Source organism: Alexandromys fortis, unplaced genomic scaffold (assembly GCF_014885135.2).
Source record: "Alexandromys fortis isolate MF-2015 unplaced genomic scaffold, M_Fortis_MF-2015_v1.1 scaffold_3, whole genome shotgun sequence".
Taxonomy (NCBI): domain Eukaryota; kingdom Metazoa; phylum Chordata; class Mammalia; order Rodentia; family Cricetidae; genus Alexandromys; species Alexandromys fortis.
Window position 1 is genome coordinate 19997954 of NW_026067909.1, and position 15770 is coordinate 20013723.

The 15770-nt window shown below is 42.1% G+C and overlaps 1 protein-coding gene across 1 annotated transcript; it reads right to left on the reverse strand.

The window, feature by feature from the left end:
• Positions 1-159: 159 nt before the first annotated feature.
• Positions 160-15382, reverse strand: Ms4a5 (membrane spanning 4-domains A5). The gene is made up of 8 exons (XM_050136490.1): positions 15233-15382; positions 11906-12034; positions 10253-10309; positions 8962-9114; positions 5228-5298; positions 3892-3992; positions 841-930; positions 160-344 (listed from the first exon to the last, which is right to left on the reverse strand). Exons 1-8 carry the CDS (start codon positions 15380-15382, stop codon positions 160-162), a joined length of 936 nt encoding a protein of 311 aa, XP_049992447.1.
• Positions 15383-15770: the final 388 nt, after the last annotated feature.

Genomic DNA, 15770 nt, shown 5'->3' on the forward strand with positions numbered 1-15770 from the left:
GATAGAAAGGATATACAAAAAAGTTTGTGCCTTACCGGGAGGTTTCACTTCTTGAAAAATACCCCCGGGGCCTGTCGGCTGTGCTTCATGCTACCTTAGTTAGAAGAAGTTCTCCAGCCACCACCCTGGAAGCAGCTGTGGGTGGTGGGTCCCTAAGGGCTAGGAGGGCGCCAGAAACTCTCCAGAGATGGGCTGCTCGGCGGGACGGACTTTACCTTCACGCTTCACTTTTCGGGTTGAGCAGGTGGGGAGGCACCCATGCAAAGACTCAGAATCCCCGAGCAGGTCCACTTGGGAGTCCTGGACTTGTCGCCTTTCAATCACATTTCGCATTTGCGCATACACTGTTCTAGGGGGCTATGTAAATCTTGTGTCAAATTTAGCAGAAATGCCCTGAAATATCATTTGTTCTCCATAGCACATGCACCCAGAAGCGTGAGGCAAGCAAGCTCTATTTCGGGTGCTGTGAACTGAAATGCCACGCTTACATATGAGCCCACCCTTCTCCTCCACCTTCCTGCTGCCCTCTCTCTCTGTAGTATTGCCTGGAGCTGTGTGGCCAAGTTCAGTGCCAGGTCAAGGAGGTAAGTGGAGCGAGTTGGTTGGCATGGGGAAACTCTAAATATCTGGAGGAGAATAAAAGATTTTCTTAAGGGTATTATTATCCTCTCTTCCATATGCAACCTCTATGCTCATATGTTAGGCTTCTTAATAATTTTTAATTTCGTTGTCAATTACTTTATTTCATTGGCGATAGAGAGGTGTAGAGAGGTAACTGTGCCCACTTAATCTGAAGGGTTGGCACACAGGAACTATATTAACGAATCTGAGGCTACTCACCTCTCTCGCGCCTCTCGTTTCCCCCTCTCCATTTAAGCTGGTTCGGAGACGTATAATCAGGACCACTGAGCAGAAGCGTTTCTGGGGAGGCTGGTTTTGGTGGAACATACAAGGGTCATCCCTCCATTACTGAAGTAGTTTGTTAGTGGGACAAGCTGCTGTTTGGGTAGAGAACACACTGCCACTCAGAAAACTCAGGTGACAGCCTGACAGTCACTAGTCAGAACGGCTACAGTGAGGAGGGGCATGAAAATGGCAGGTCCCCCGACCACTAAAGATTCTTGGGCATGTATCTGTTGTAGTGTGTCAGTAGATATGATGATGTAATGCCTTAGTCTGATTGTGCTGCTCCAGTAAAACAGCCAAAACTTTTGCAAATTTATAAATAACAAAGACATTACAATTTATTAGTCTGGGAAGGTTCCAGGTCAATGGCTCCATGCCGGACAGGGCTTTTGTGCTCTGATATCCCAGTGGGAAAGACATGAGAGCCAGAGAACACACACTCACGGAGGGATTGGGGATGGGTACTCACTGGTTTCCATGGTGACAGTGTTAGTGTTTGTAAGGGCAGAGCCCTTATGGCTAATCACCACTTAAGGCCCACTTCTCAGTACGGTCACAATGGGAGCTAACTTTTCTAATTAAGGTCTTTAAGAATATGCTCAACCCAGGCTCTCCAGGCTGGAGATGACTGTGAGACCTGCAGCTTGTGTCCAGGCATAGTGGGTGGGTTAGAGATATGTGCCTTTCAGTGCATTGCGTGTGGGAGCAGGGTGAGGCCTTGTGGATGTATAGCCTTTGACAGTCCTGTCCAGGCAGGGATGCACAACCTAACCTTCATATCTTTTCCTAAGTTCCATTTTCTTTGCCGTGGGATGTTTATTCTTCTTGTCTTTCTAGCCAGTGAGATGGCCTTGTCTCCATGTGAATCCTCCCAAACTGACTCGAGTTCAGGTTACATCTTCAACTCAAGTTGTCTCGGCTGGTTTGGACTGAGCGTGCTCAAATGCCCACCACAAGTAGGACTTGTGAACCATACTGCATCGGAATCTCCATTTTCTCCTGCTTTATGTTTGACATTTTGTTGATGCTATTACACCCTTAACAAATCTTTCCTTTGAAATATCATCTTGTCCTTATCCCATGCTTCTGAGTTTGAAAAGATGCTGTCTGACAGTGTACATAAAAGTAGAACAAACAACTTTTACCTGGTTAGCCTTTGCAGACCCACATAGTCTCAAGTCCCCATCTCTCAGTACTGTGCTTCCCTCTTCTGAAGACTGCAATTTACACTATGATTATTTTGACATTTCCTTATTCAGCCATTGGTTTCTATGTCTTTTAAAAGCAGGGCTATGCTTTTCTGAGTCTTGTGCTTCTGGAATGTTACAAGACCTAGGGACTCTGTTGGGCTTTTTCTCCCATGAAGGTGAGGACCAGTAAGCTTCTCAGAATTAGTAAGTAAGGTGACAGCCTGTTGTTGACTGCTTAGCAGAGCCCTGGCACCCACAGTTATCTGCCTTCAGAGGGATTTTGTTTCAGAGCATTGGTAAGGGAGAAGCAGGGTCCTCAGAACTGAGGTTCAGTATTGAAGTGAGATCGAATCTGGCTACAGGCCTGAAGATCCTAATGTTGTACTTACAATATAAGTTCAGATACTTAACATTTTTATAGTTCTTTGTATTCTGGAGGCATGTTTCCCAGTTTTAATAGGAAAGTAACATTCATCAGATGTCCATTCATATACCAAGCTCTGCCTGTGTAGAAAGTCTGCCAACATAGTATCAAATGATAGCTTTATGATTAAAGAAACCAAGGCTCAGGAAATGGAGAAACTAGCCAGTAAACACACTGCTAGAAACTGATAAAACTAATGTTTTAAAAGCAAGAAAATCCTAATTATAAGCCCCTATACCATTTACTCAGAGACTTAAAAGCTCCACGTGCTGATGGTTCACAGCAAGGCATTAGGGAGGCGTTACTGAGTTTTAGCCTTGGAATTTAAAGCCCATAGTGTTTAAAACCTCTGTTTATGTCACATGACTTGTGCATGATAAAATAACATCTAATAATTAGTCTGCTAAGGCCTTACTTTTACGTGTCATGTTTCTCCTTTAACTATTTCTAGAGCTTGAACATCACTCACGCAGTTACCAAATATTCTTTGGCCAGTACCTCAATCCATGGGAAATAAAAACCTTGGTCTTTTGCCCCTCCCCCTCATACATGCACCTTCCAGCTTAGAGCTGACATGTAAGAAGTTTGTAAGTTTATTCATTTGAACAGGATGGAGTTCTTCCTGTGCCCAGAGCAGCATAAACTATGAGGTTTGCAGTTAGGAATCTTAATTCAAATCCTGGTTTTAAATGAGATGCCCTTGTGCTCTCAGAACAGTGGGCTGCTTTGAGTTTCATTCTCATGCCCGTGGCCGAAGGCAGACCTTCCTTAATGGGCAGCCACGACGGTTGGAATGGCATGGGCAGCGTCTCAGTGCTACTGCTATCAGTTAGCGTAGGGCAGTGAGGTCCAGTGCTGTGGTGCTCAGAGTGAGGGCTGAAAATCTTCTGGCATCCTCAGGATCTCTTTGGGATCCATGAGTTCAAAAGCGTTTTCAAAATCAACACGAGAACATTAAATGGTTTTATATTTTATTTGTATATGTGTGTGTGCCTGCATGGGTGTATGTGCACCGCAATCATACAGGTGTCATGGGAACCTGAAGAGGGTGTAAGAGACCCTGGAACTTCACTTCTCAGGTCTCTCCAGTGTGGATGCTGGGAATCAAGAGCAAGGAATACTCCTAACTTGAGTCATCTTCCCAGCTCTCCCTTTAGCTCTTTCACTAGAACATACTGGTGTATTCCACCAGTTACAGAGCAGGAGACATGATGGACTGTAGGGAAGGGTCATCAGGAGTATCTAGTTGCTCCCACTAACACACACACACACACACACACACACACACACACACACTATGATGTCTTAAAGCAGTCCCTTCTGCATTGGAATCACCTGTAAGTCTCTGAAAACTGATTGAGTGGCTCGTACCACGGGCTGATGTAAGTGATGTGTGTTTGCCCACGGTGCACTGGGCTTTCTGGAAGTTTCTCAGACGATGTGAGTGTGCAGCCAAGTCTGCGAACTGTTTCCTTAGGGGTTTTGAGAATTAAACCAGTGATATTCTTCACATTACTGTGAAAAATATAGTTTGTTTTGAGAAAACATTATTTCTGTCACCATGGAATGGCTCTTAACTTTGAAGGGTATAAAGGGGTTCAGAGACCCAAAAAGAGCTTGAGAGATGGATACCCATAGGTAAGGAGTGACACCTCTCGGGCTGTGGAACCAGACTGCATGTTGATGTGACCTACCACAGTAACCTTTGTGACCTTGAGAAAATCTTACCCATTTCGTGCTTCAGCTTCCTTGTTTGGATGAAACAAAATTTGCCTTGGTGTTTTGTGAGGTCAGGAGAGCAGCTCTGTACCATCTGACACAAAGTCTGGGATATGGTAGCTCCATCGGTATCTGTCACCATTGATTACTGAATATTTATTCATTTGCTTCTCTCTGTTACTATGGCAAATACTACAACCGAGAGAAATTTAGAGGAGAAAGGGGGTTCTGTTTGGCTTGAACGTCAGGTCTGAGACTCAAAGCAGGAATCGGAAGCAGGAATCGTGAAGGAATGCTGCTTTCTCTGCTCTCTGACCCATCTCTACAGCTCCCCCCACCTGCAGGAGATATCGCCTCTCACAGTGCCCCAAACATGACCACAGGTCATTTTATCTGGGCAACTACTCAAATCGACCATTCCTCTTCCTAGGTAACTGTAGTCCGTGTCAAGTTCAAAATAAAAACTAAACAGTGTGCTGCAGTCACTCTTGCAGGTGCCGGACTCATAACAATTGACAGCCTTGTGGCTTCAAGGCAAAATTTTCTCATCAACTCATTCTTCCTTTCAATTAATCTTCCCGCTTCATGGAGCAGGAGCCCTTGTGTGGGTGTCTCTTGGGGGACTTATCAGGAAACTGTCATGAGTAGAGAAGTCAGATGACGTGGTCACCCGAGTTTGAACTTCGGTTCATATCTTTACTTACAGAGTGGCCATGCCACAACGAGCAAGAAGAATGATCACACCAAAGTGAGTGTTCTGTTGGGTGAGGAAGTGGCCTTCCAAGGGTACAAAATGGATTTCATCACCCAAAATGGTCCCCCTTGAGTCACCCCCAACCTCTTTTGCTTCAAAACTGCGAGTTTTAAGTATGTATGTGTCTTGGCTCTTTCTCATGAGGAATACTATCCTCTGAGAGGTATTGCTTTGCATCTTTATTTGCACAGTGCTATTCAAGAACAGCATTCCCCAGGTTATCCTCTGGTATACCACAAAGCTGAGGAAAAGAGGGAGATGAGCAGCTCAGTAATGCTGAAGATCATCAGCATGGCCAGAATCCCCTGCAACAGAAGCAAACAGTGGAGTCAGGACATTAGGACAGAGATAGCTTTTCTGGTCACAATGAAGTAGTCGAAACTACACAATAAACCCTCCCCTCTCAACTTAGTGAAGGATAATGGGACTATACTAGCATGGCATAGGAGAGCATTATTTTCTTTAAGAAAAATCAAGCAGAATGTTTGCTAAATGATAGGCAGGTAATTTTCCATTTCATAGGCACAGCATCCAAAGAGGAGTGCATATCAGAAAAGTAGTCTCTTGAAGGACAAAGACAGAAGAAATCCAAGAGATAGGAAATGGTAGAGACAAAAATCGAAAAGGCAAGGAAAAGAGGGGGAAAGGGAAAACTACTGCCCCAGAAAAAGAGCAGCACACAGAAAAGCAGACACGGAGAGAAAGCTAGACTAGAAACACACTCAGTCCTTTCTAATTGCTATAGAAAATTTTGTTTGGTTTTGTTTTTCAAGACAGGGTTTTCTGTAGCTTTGGCGCTTGTCCTGGAACTTGCTCTGTAGACCAGGCTGGCCTCAGACTCACAGAGATCCGCCTGCCTCTGCCTCCCAAGTGCTGGGATTAAAGGTGTGTGCCACCACCACCCAGCTACAGAAACCTTTTAAAGTAGTTGGTACCATGCCGGCTAAGAGCACACATAGCCCTACACACTTGGTCAGGAATTCACAGGCTGGACCCTGGCACAGAGCTGGTCAAAGCCTGCCCTCTTCCAAGACTGGATCCTTCTGTTGCCATTGCAAAGGTTCACGTTATTGGCAGTCTATTCTATGCTGTATTTGTCTATTGTGTTTTTATGATCGCTTGAATAACTATTTAAGATCCCATGGTTTATTTTAACAGTGATCCAATGTGTCATGGTATAAAGTATTTCAATACTTTACTCCTCTGTGACAGGAGCTGATATATTTCCTTCTTTTTTTTTTTCTTTTCGCTGTTTTACTTTGAACAATGCCACAGCAGTGCTCTTGTAACACATGTTTATATATAGGTGGTTTGTTCGCAGTGGAGATCGACACTGGGCTGAAGCTGGGTACCGTTTATGTAAGTGGATGTTGGCTCCTACTCTGCCTCTCAGATGATGATGCATCTTTACATCACGTCTCTGCTTGCCATCCTACTTCCTCATTACTCCTTGACTGCAGCCTGGGACCTTCTGATTGAATCCTGCTGGATGCTGAATGCATCAATTAATAAATGTCCAGGCTTTTGATAGAGAGAAAGCAAGTTGAGGAATTTTATAGATGACTTAATCAAATTGAGGAAGTTCTTCCTCTATTCACGGCTTGTTGAGTGTTTTTGTCATTTGATGGTGAATTCAGTCAAATGTTTTATTTTCTATGTCCACTCAAATATCATGTGGATTTCATCTAGTGTTTTGCTGATATGGTACAATAAATATATAGATTTCTTTAAATATACATTCCGTTCTTGGGGCACATGAAACCTGGTTGTAGTTGGTGATCCTGTGTATACATCACTAGATTCGACATGCTTGTATTTAACTGGGGACTTTAACAGCTATATTTATAAGAAATATAGGTCTATAGTTATCGTCATGTGTTTTTGGTGTTTGGGCCTGGTTAATTTCAGTCTTACAGAACACATATCATCCAGACACTGTCACAGTGTTGTCATGTTAGTAAGGTTGTCTATTAGTTATCTTTATTTTTATTTTTATATTTATTTATTTATTTATTTATTTATTTATTTATTTATTTATTTTTGAGACAGGGTTTCTCTGTAGCTTTTGGAGCCTGTCCTGGAACTAGCTCTTGTAGACTAGGCTGGCCTTGAACTCATTGAGATCTGTCTGCCTCTGCCTCCCAGATGCTTGGATTAATGGCATGCACCACCACCGCCCGGCTCTATTAGTTATCTTAAACCTTAAACTAGCACGGGGAAAATAGAAAGATAAGAAAGTCACAGTTAATGGCCGCTGGCACTTTGAAGGAGGGCACTTTTGCTCCAATAATCTTTAATGGAGAACACGCAGTTGCTAAGCTCAAGGAGTTGGAGCAGCCTATGAGCTGTATCATATCTTGTAGAACACCTACTTTGGAATTTCTTAAGGACTGTTGTTTGAGACTATGTGAGGTGTGCCGGTGATGGTGGTGGTTTAGTAATGCTTCAATATAATCTTCTCTGAACATATCTATATGTTATATAGATAGAAACACATTATATCTAGTATTATATATATATGTATATATTCTCTTGTTGAAAATCATCACAAAGAGTGATGATTAGACTGTATTATTGGCAGAGGAGCGCAGTGTATCTTGTTCCTGTTAGCTGCCATCCATAGAGTCATTTCTTTTTATACAATGTTTTCAGTTTGGGTCAGAAAAAGTTAGAGGGACTTCGAGAAGCTATTGCTCATCTATCCCCATATATCTTTTAGCATTGGCAAGATCCAGTTCAAGTTGTGAGCATTCTTGGATCACCCAGTTGGTGTCTACTGAAAGTTAAAAATCTCAGGGGGTGGGGATGGGGCTGAGGTGTGGGAAGAAGTCAGATGTTTGGTTTGTGGATACAGTTTCTTGGGTTTGTTTTCTTCTCTATTTACTCTGTCCAATCAGTCCTCTGTACCACTTTGGGCAGGGCCTTCTGTTTTATCCTTACTTGAAGATTAGGAAGCCTATTGAGGGCCCAGGACACTGTAGACCTACCTACCTTGAGTGGACATTGGCCCTTCACCTTCCTCTCAGAATTAGATTTCAGAAGGCCAACACTGATGCACAGCTGTGACACATAAGCAGCTTGGGTGTTCGTTAACATTCTGTTTTAGAAATTCCAAGTCCTAAGCTTTTCTTCTACAAACTTATAGTTTGCAAATAGCAAACTTTTGAGGCTTTTAAATGTCTTTGAGTGAGTTTTGTTTTATTTATTTTATAGGTAGCACTTTGTTTTCAGAGGATTGATTTGGAAAGTTCTGCTCAGCATGACCAACCAGTTCCCTCTTCTCTGATCCCCTTATCTGATTTCGGGGGTCCTATTATACTCAATCACACAAAACACTGTCTTAGAACAGCTCTCTTTTTACATGAACCCCATTCTCTCAGGTAGTTTTGAACTTCTTCATCAATTTTTGGTGGCATTTGGGTTAAAGCTGTTGCCTCATCTCAATTAAGTGTGCATTCCACCATGAAGATACTCATGTTAGCAGTCTTTAATGTGCCTACTTGACAATCAATTTATTTCTATATAGATTCATTCATACCTTTTACATTATTTTACACTAATTATTGTTGTATTTTGGGCAGAGCAGAAATGTCTATTTTCAGTTTGCCATACTTTATCAGAAATATAATCTAAACATTAAAATCAATAAAAACCATAGACAAAATTATAATGTATATTGAGAACTTTGAACCACAAGCATACCACTAAGCCTCTATCTTTTAGTATTGTTTTCTATATATATAATACTTATTTTGTGTGCATGTTTTATACACTTTATAAGTTATTGAGTGTTTATTGTTCTACTCCACAATGCCTGCTAAAATGTTGGTTTGGTCCAGTGGACTCTTGAATGTCTTGAGTACAAAGAAATGCACACATGTCCACAATACTATCTGGATGGTGCTGGGTGCTAGCCTTTTTGTTTAAACCATCTGTTTCTCATTCTAGAAATGGCGCAGGGGACTTACAATGAACAGAGTGGTAATAGCACCACACTGACTAGCATCTGGAGAATAGCCACAGATGAATTCTCCATCTAGAAGGAAACCAAATATGAGGAGAATGATTCCAGCTGTTGCTCCCAGGGCACTAAGTAAATTCATCATCTGGCTCATTTTTATCTGCAATAGAATCAGAACAGAACACAAGACTCAGGCCTGCCTTGTGCCACAGACAGAGCAGAGGGGGTGGGTGAGTACTGGAGAGCTAGATTAGTCCCAAACACCAAGAAACCACCATGTGATCATTTAAAACCTTTGCAGCTCATAATAGTCTTTAGGCATTCGTCCACAGTGGGTGAGAGAAATCAGCCAACCTTTGATCCCCTCTCCATCTCTCAAATTCTGTACCTGGGTTAACTTCCATTCAAATAGAGGTAGCTGTGGCCTGTTTAAATGTTCATTTAAGACTGTATTTAACCAAACACTGTACTCATTACTTTGTCACTGGTATCTTCTGAAAATTTCAAACTTTTGGGTCTGGTGAGATGACTCAGCAGATAAATGAACTTGCCACCTGACAACCTGGGTTCCATGCCTGGGACCCACATGGTAGAAGGAGAGAACCAGCTCCCACAAGCTGTCTTCTGACTTCCGCAGGTACATTGTGACTTCCACAGGTACACCATGACTGCCACTGATACACTGTGACTTTCGTGAGGACTGACTACCACGGGTACATTTGTGTGACTGCCCCAGGTACACTGTGACAGCCATGGGTACACTGTGGCGTGAACAAGCACCCCATACAATACCTAATAAATAAATGTAAACATATTTTAAAATTACAAAATGTTAGGATGTTCTTTGATTCAAATGACTTACTGACTTATTACTATCTAATGTCTTTGTTGCTTTGAGTGAGATTGAATACTCTATATCTACAAATTTACATAGACCAGCAACATATTCTTTACCTCTGGAGTCTGTCTATGATTTAATTAGGTTGTCTACATCGTGCTGTTCCTGTGAGTCAGACTATGGCCTGGTAAAGCATCTGGTCTGCAGTAGACTCTAAAACTACTTATGGAAGAGAATGAATGACTAGAGAACTGAGACCCAATCTGCATTAACGACCTAAGATCATAGACAATAGTTGGACTGGTCCGTGCCTCAGTGTCTTTATGTAGAACATGAAACTCAAACACAATAACCTGGAAAAGTCTCCTGATAGCTAATGACTTTTGACTCTATGATGACTTTCAGAGCCAGGCAAAGTACGTAGTAATTATAATTTTTATAAGGCAGAAATAGAACTCACCATATAGTCCGTAGTTTTTCTTTTCAGTGCAATCAGAAATGCTCCAGAGTTAATGAACTACAAACAAACAAACAGATAAAAAGTATCTCCATGATGGACATGGTAAGCTGATGTGGAGTGTTTCTCAGGTCATGTCTCTGTCCACTTCTTCCCTATGCCTCTCTCCTAAGGTCACAGAAACCCCAGGGAAGTGAGGAGGGTGAGCCACCTCTGTCCACAGAACAGAGGACGAAAAAGGGTCATGTCCTTTGTGAGCCACCTCTGTCCAGAGAGAACAAAAGGGCTAGGTCTGCTGAGCCACCTGTGTGAAGAAGAGGCTGTTTTTACCTCACTGGACTTTCAATTTCCTAATCCATTTCCTGTTATTGATATCATGACTCAGTTTCCAAATGACATTAGTGTCATCATTTTAGGAACACTAAGGTCATATAGTCATTATAGTCCAACCAGTGTGTTCTGTTGGATGGGAACACTGGGTACAGTTTTGGTCAACAGACTGGTGAAAGAAAGAAAAGAAAAAGGAAAGGAAGGAAGGAGGGAAGGAAGGAAAGAAGGAAGGAAGGAAAAAAGAAAGAAGAAAAAGGAAGGAAGAAAAGTAAAGAAAGAAAGGAGAGAAGAAAGGAAGGAAAGTAGAGAAAGGAAGGAAGGAAAAAGGAAGGGAGGAAGAAAGGAAGGAAGAAAGCACACACACCAATTTTTATGGAGGTCGATCAAGTATGGGAACCTTGTTGCTTAGTGGAAACTTAAAATCTGAGTTTGGTCCCAGCTATGTTTAAATTTTCAGCCCCGTTTTTCAGCCCCATTTGTAGTGGATGCTCTTCCAGACCGTCAGACAGACAATGAGACCTCCCTGCCTTTATATCCAGACACTGCCCTATTCCCACTCTTTGTATATACTTTTCACCTAAGTAAACAACCCTTCATCCTTTAAGCTCTGGTCTTGCTGGAAATGACTGGAAAGTTCCCTTTACACTTAGGTGTCTTTCCTTTGGAAGCAGCTTCTGCGTCCTTGTCAAATACTTGTCATAGCCTGTGGTATGAGGACTTGTGGCCAGGGACCGTCTTCTACTGAATCCCGCACCCTGTCCCTTCTCTGATGCTAAGAAGGTGATAAATTAATGTGGACTATGTGTGATTAAAAAAACATCTCTGCGTGGCTCAGAAGGCACATTTAGGAGCTGTTTTCCCTGCTTCTTCACTTTCTGCAGAGCAAACTGCTTGCTTATCAACATCAGAAACAACACCACAAAGGTATAAGAAGTACGCTGATCTCTTGGCATGGTTTCTTTCTTATTAGACTGAATGTCCATTGGAGGATAATCAATGTACTAAAATTTGGATCCTTATTGTCTTGCTCTGTAAAAACAGCTTATCATGTGTTGCAAGAAATTTTGGATGAATTAATGGACCAATAAACAACCATAAAACCCAGAGGAATATTCTCTCAAAATTTCAAGACCCAAAGATGGGCTACCATCAATCTGGTGATTCAAAGGAGGATAGACATAATTGCAATGGGGTTATTAAGGCCTTTGTGACATCTTCTACAAAATTATATACCCAAGTCTGTCTTGCTTCATAACTAAGGATTCATTCACTAACACCTTGCCTGGTTGATATGCCTTTAAATTGAACTAAATGCACTGTACTCACCAAAGCAGAGCCCCAAAATGGATATCCTGAGATAAATATAAAAGGAAACCTTGGATATGGGTTTACCAAGGTGAAAAGGAAAACAACTCCAAATGAAAAGTTCATGATTCCACACAGGATCTGGGTTGTCTGCAAAAGAGGGGAAAGTGAGCTCAGAAGAGGCACAGTGGCGGCGTCCATTCTACTTAAATCTTTAGTTATGGATTTGGCCGTCACCCTCTATATAATCTAGGGAAGGATAATATTCCTTGATGTTTTGTTAATCCCTCCATCTGATTTGAATTTAAATTATGGATCCAGCTTGGCCAACCAAGGGGCTTCTCAGGAAAATCCTTTTGGAGGTGAGTGATCCTCTGAGCCTTTTGAAGCAGGGTTGCATACCCAGGCCTATGCTCGTAAGGCATCTTCTCAACCTACTGTTTGTTAATGCTAGGCAGGGGATCTGTGGGTGCTAGAGAAGCCTGGTGAGAATGACAGAAAGGACAGAAAGTGTATGACCCAGGGGGCTTTTTGTCGTTTATGAGCTTTTCACTCTACTGCCTCAATCTGGTCTTTTGCTGCAGTACCAACTTTTAGTGGCTGAATCCTAAGAGGTATGGTAGGTATTTTTGTCATATCTGGGTGTTTGTCCCTTTTAAATGTCCCAATACCAACTCAATCCATATGTCCTCAGATGGGCTCACTTTCCTGCTTTAAGCCTGTTTTTCTGACTTTGTTGTTGATGCTGTCATCCTTTTAGGCTTGGGGTTCACCTATTCTTTTCAACTTCCCCGAGTGCCACAATCCCAAAGTAGCTAACTTTCCTATTATCTCTAGTGGTGAAACCATGCATACTTCAGCCAAAAGGATGGCTCAGCAGGTAAAGATACCTGACACCAAGCCTGACAAGCAGAGCTCGATCCCTGAAACCCAGATGGTGGAAGGAGAGAGTGCACTCTGACCTCCACACGTGTGCTGTGGCATGCATATGACCATCTCTGCACACAAATGAATGGATACAGGTAAAATATAAATAGCAACCTGACAAAGGAATTACAAAATCATACATACTTAATTTGTATCCCATCATCCTGCTGTAGGCAAAATCGGGATGCTTATTTCATAACTTTGTTTTTCTGCGTGTTGGTGGATATACAGAGATATTCTTCCATCGTCCGTCCCTCACCCAGGGCACTCATTGACTTCTTTCACTTAAGATGAAAATGAGATTCTTTATGCTTCCTCTTGGCTTGTTACCTCTTCTTGTATCACAGACCTTCATTACTGGGTCTATTATACTGCGTGGCTAAAACATGACTAATTTATCAGGCAGGTTGAGTCTTTTTATTCTTAGTCTTCTTAAATCTTTTAAGCCCAGGTTGACCCTTCCCAGCTATCCTCCACCACCCCCTCCCTTTGCTTCCTGGGCATCACTTTCCAGTGCTTTCTGCATCTAGTATGCTTCTCTTTTCTTCTTTCATTTCTATTTGTTGGAATTCCATCATTTCTTCAGAATCTACATTAAATGTCCAATTCATTGTGAATTGTATTCATCCCCTTTTAATCGTCCCAGCTCTGGGCTCCCATTGCCACTGTCACTGTTTTTACTCTTATTAGATACTCCATTGAAATACAGTTCTCAGTATATTCATGCTATTTTTATGTTTGAATGACACCTCATTTCCTCAGTGAGGAAAAACTAGCTTGTATTTATTTCTGTGAATACAGCAACTAACATAGGTGCTTGCACCTAATTCCAATTTTGTTAAAGTAATATAAGTGATTTCATTCAAAATTGGATTCCATTGTATTTGAAGAAAGACTGAAGCAGATTGCACTAGTGGTCTTCCACTTGCTATAGGATGATCTTTCTTATTTCCTTTTTGTCTTTTCCCTGAAAAAGTCTACTTTCTATTTTCCATTATGGGAGACTGGAGTTCAAAGGACAAAATATTCTCAAAGATATGGGTGACATTATAACCTCAAACATACCTGTCTACCTCTCACTTTCCCATTTTCTTAAGAAAGGTTTGGTAAATCAAATTAGTATTTGTAGAATGAAGGAGATGATTAATGGAGCCAGGACTCCATCTGTAGACAGAGAACCACAGGCAACTAAAGACTTCTGAGGAAGGGAGAATTCATCTTTCCTATGCTCCAGCCCCACCCTGTGAATTGATTATCCAAGGGCAAGTGGTCAGCAACACTGTCAAATTAGAAGATTGTTTTTATTCATTTTCTTTTTCAAATACAATCTTCTCATTAAACATAGCTATCCCTATTCCCACTCTCTCCCTTTCTCCCACCCTTCCTTCCCCCCACCTCCCCATCTATTCTTCAGAAAGGGTAAGGCTTCCCATGGGGAGTCAACAAGGTCTGACATACTACTTCCAGGCAGGACCAAGGCCGTCCTCCCTATATTTAGGCTGAGCGAGGTATCCCTCCCAAAAAGAATGGACTCCAAAATGCCAGTTAAAATACTAGGAATAAATCCTGGTCCCACTGCCAGTGACCCTACAGAGTGCCAAAGCCTCACAACTGTTCCCCACATCCAGTGGGCCTAGTCTGGTTCTATGCAGGTTCCCCCACTCTCAGTCCAGAGTCAGTGAGCTCTCACTAGCTCAGGTCAGCTGTTTCTGTGGGTATCACCATCATGGTTTTGACCCCTTTGCTCATAATATTGCTCTTTCTTCTCTTGGACTGATCTCCAGAAGCTAGGCTCAGTGCTTCACTTAGATCTCTGTATCTGCTTCTATCAGTTTCTGGTTGAAGGTTCTATGATGACAATTAAGGTATTCATCAATTTGATTACAGGGGAAGGCCAGTTTAGGCATCCTCTCCACTGATGCTTAAAGGCATAGCTGGGTCATCCTTGTGGATCCTGGAAATTTCTTTAGTGCCATGTTTCTTGCTAGTCCCTTAACGACTACCTCAATCAAGGTATCTCTTTCCTTTATCTCCCTCTCTGACCTCCCTTCTTGAGCATCCCATTTCTGGGCTTGCGTGGGAAGGTATAAAAGCATGTGTTGCAGTATGCCTCTTAGGGAATCTGGCCTAGCTTCTACTTGATTGCAACTTTTTTTTTCTTTCTGAAATTGACTAGAAAAATCTCAAAGCTTGTTAGTTTGGAGGTTATAATTTTTAAGAGTCCAGGAACATTGAATTTATTCATCCTGTATTTTCCTGTTCACAGAATCTTGTGCACAATTTATACAGAAGCACAGTGCTTACTTCATAATTGGAGTGGAAATGAAAGTTGGAGTTCATCCTTGTTGAAGAATGTGTGCTCAGATAGTTCTTACCCACCCCGCCCTGTGTAGAGTATACATAGGGACACATTTTACTTACCCCAAAGACCTTCAGTTTTCTAATAAGGAGTTTCTGCACTCGGTTTTGGGCGTTATAGGCTGAGGCTGTAAGAGTTGTTTGTTGTTCTGGACTGGCGACCTCTGGAGGAAATACCAGGAACATGGGACTATTCTTATTGTTTGAATCCATGATGGTGTAGCTGGTCTTTTTAAGTGGAAGGGAAGGATGTAGCTGGTCATCCCATTTAGACCATGTTTGTTTCCTGTACTGAGGCTGTCTAGAGCACTGGCATTATTGCCCTCTGGCTTAGAACCATAGAACCATAAAGTCACAGAGTCATAGAACCTCAGGAATGGCCAAGAGCCCAAAGCTATGAATTAAAGTGCCCACGTCTGTGTATTGCATTGGAGAAGCTGACTAGTGGTCTTGGTTTGTCAGTAGACACTGTGTCCTTGGGCAAGTCACGTAGCCCTCTGTTCTTACAACTTCCTCATACGTATATTAACCTGGGAAATCTTTTAGATCCCAAGTTTCCAGTGTTTCCATTTTGATGCAGAGAGGACAAAATCTCTCAGGC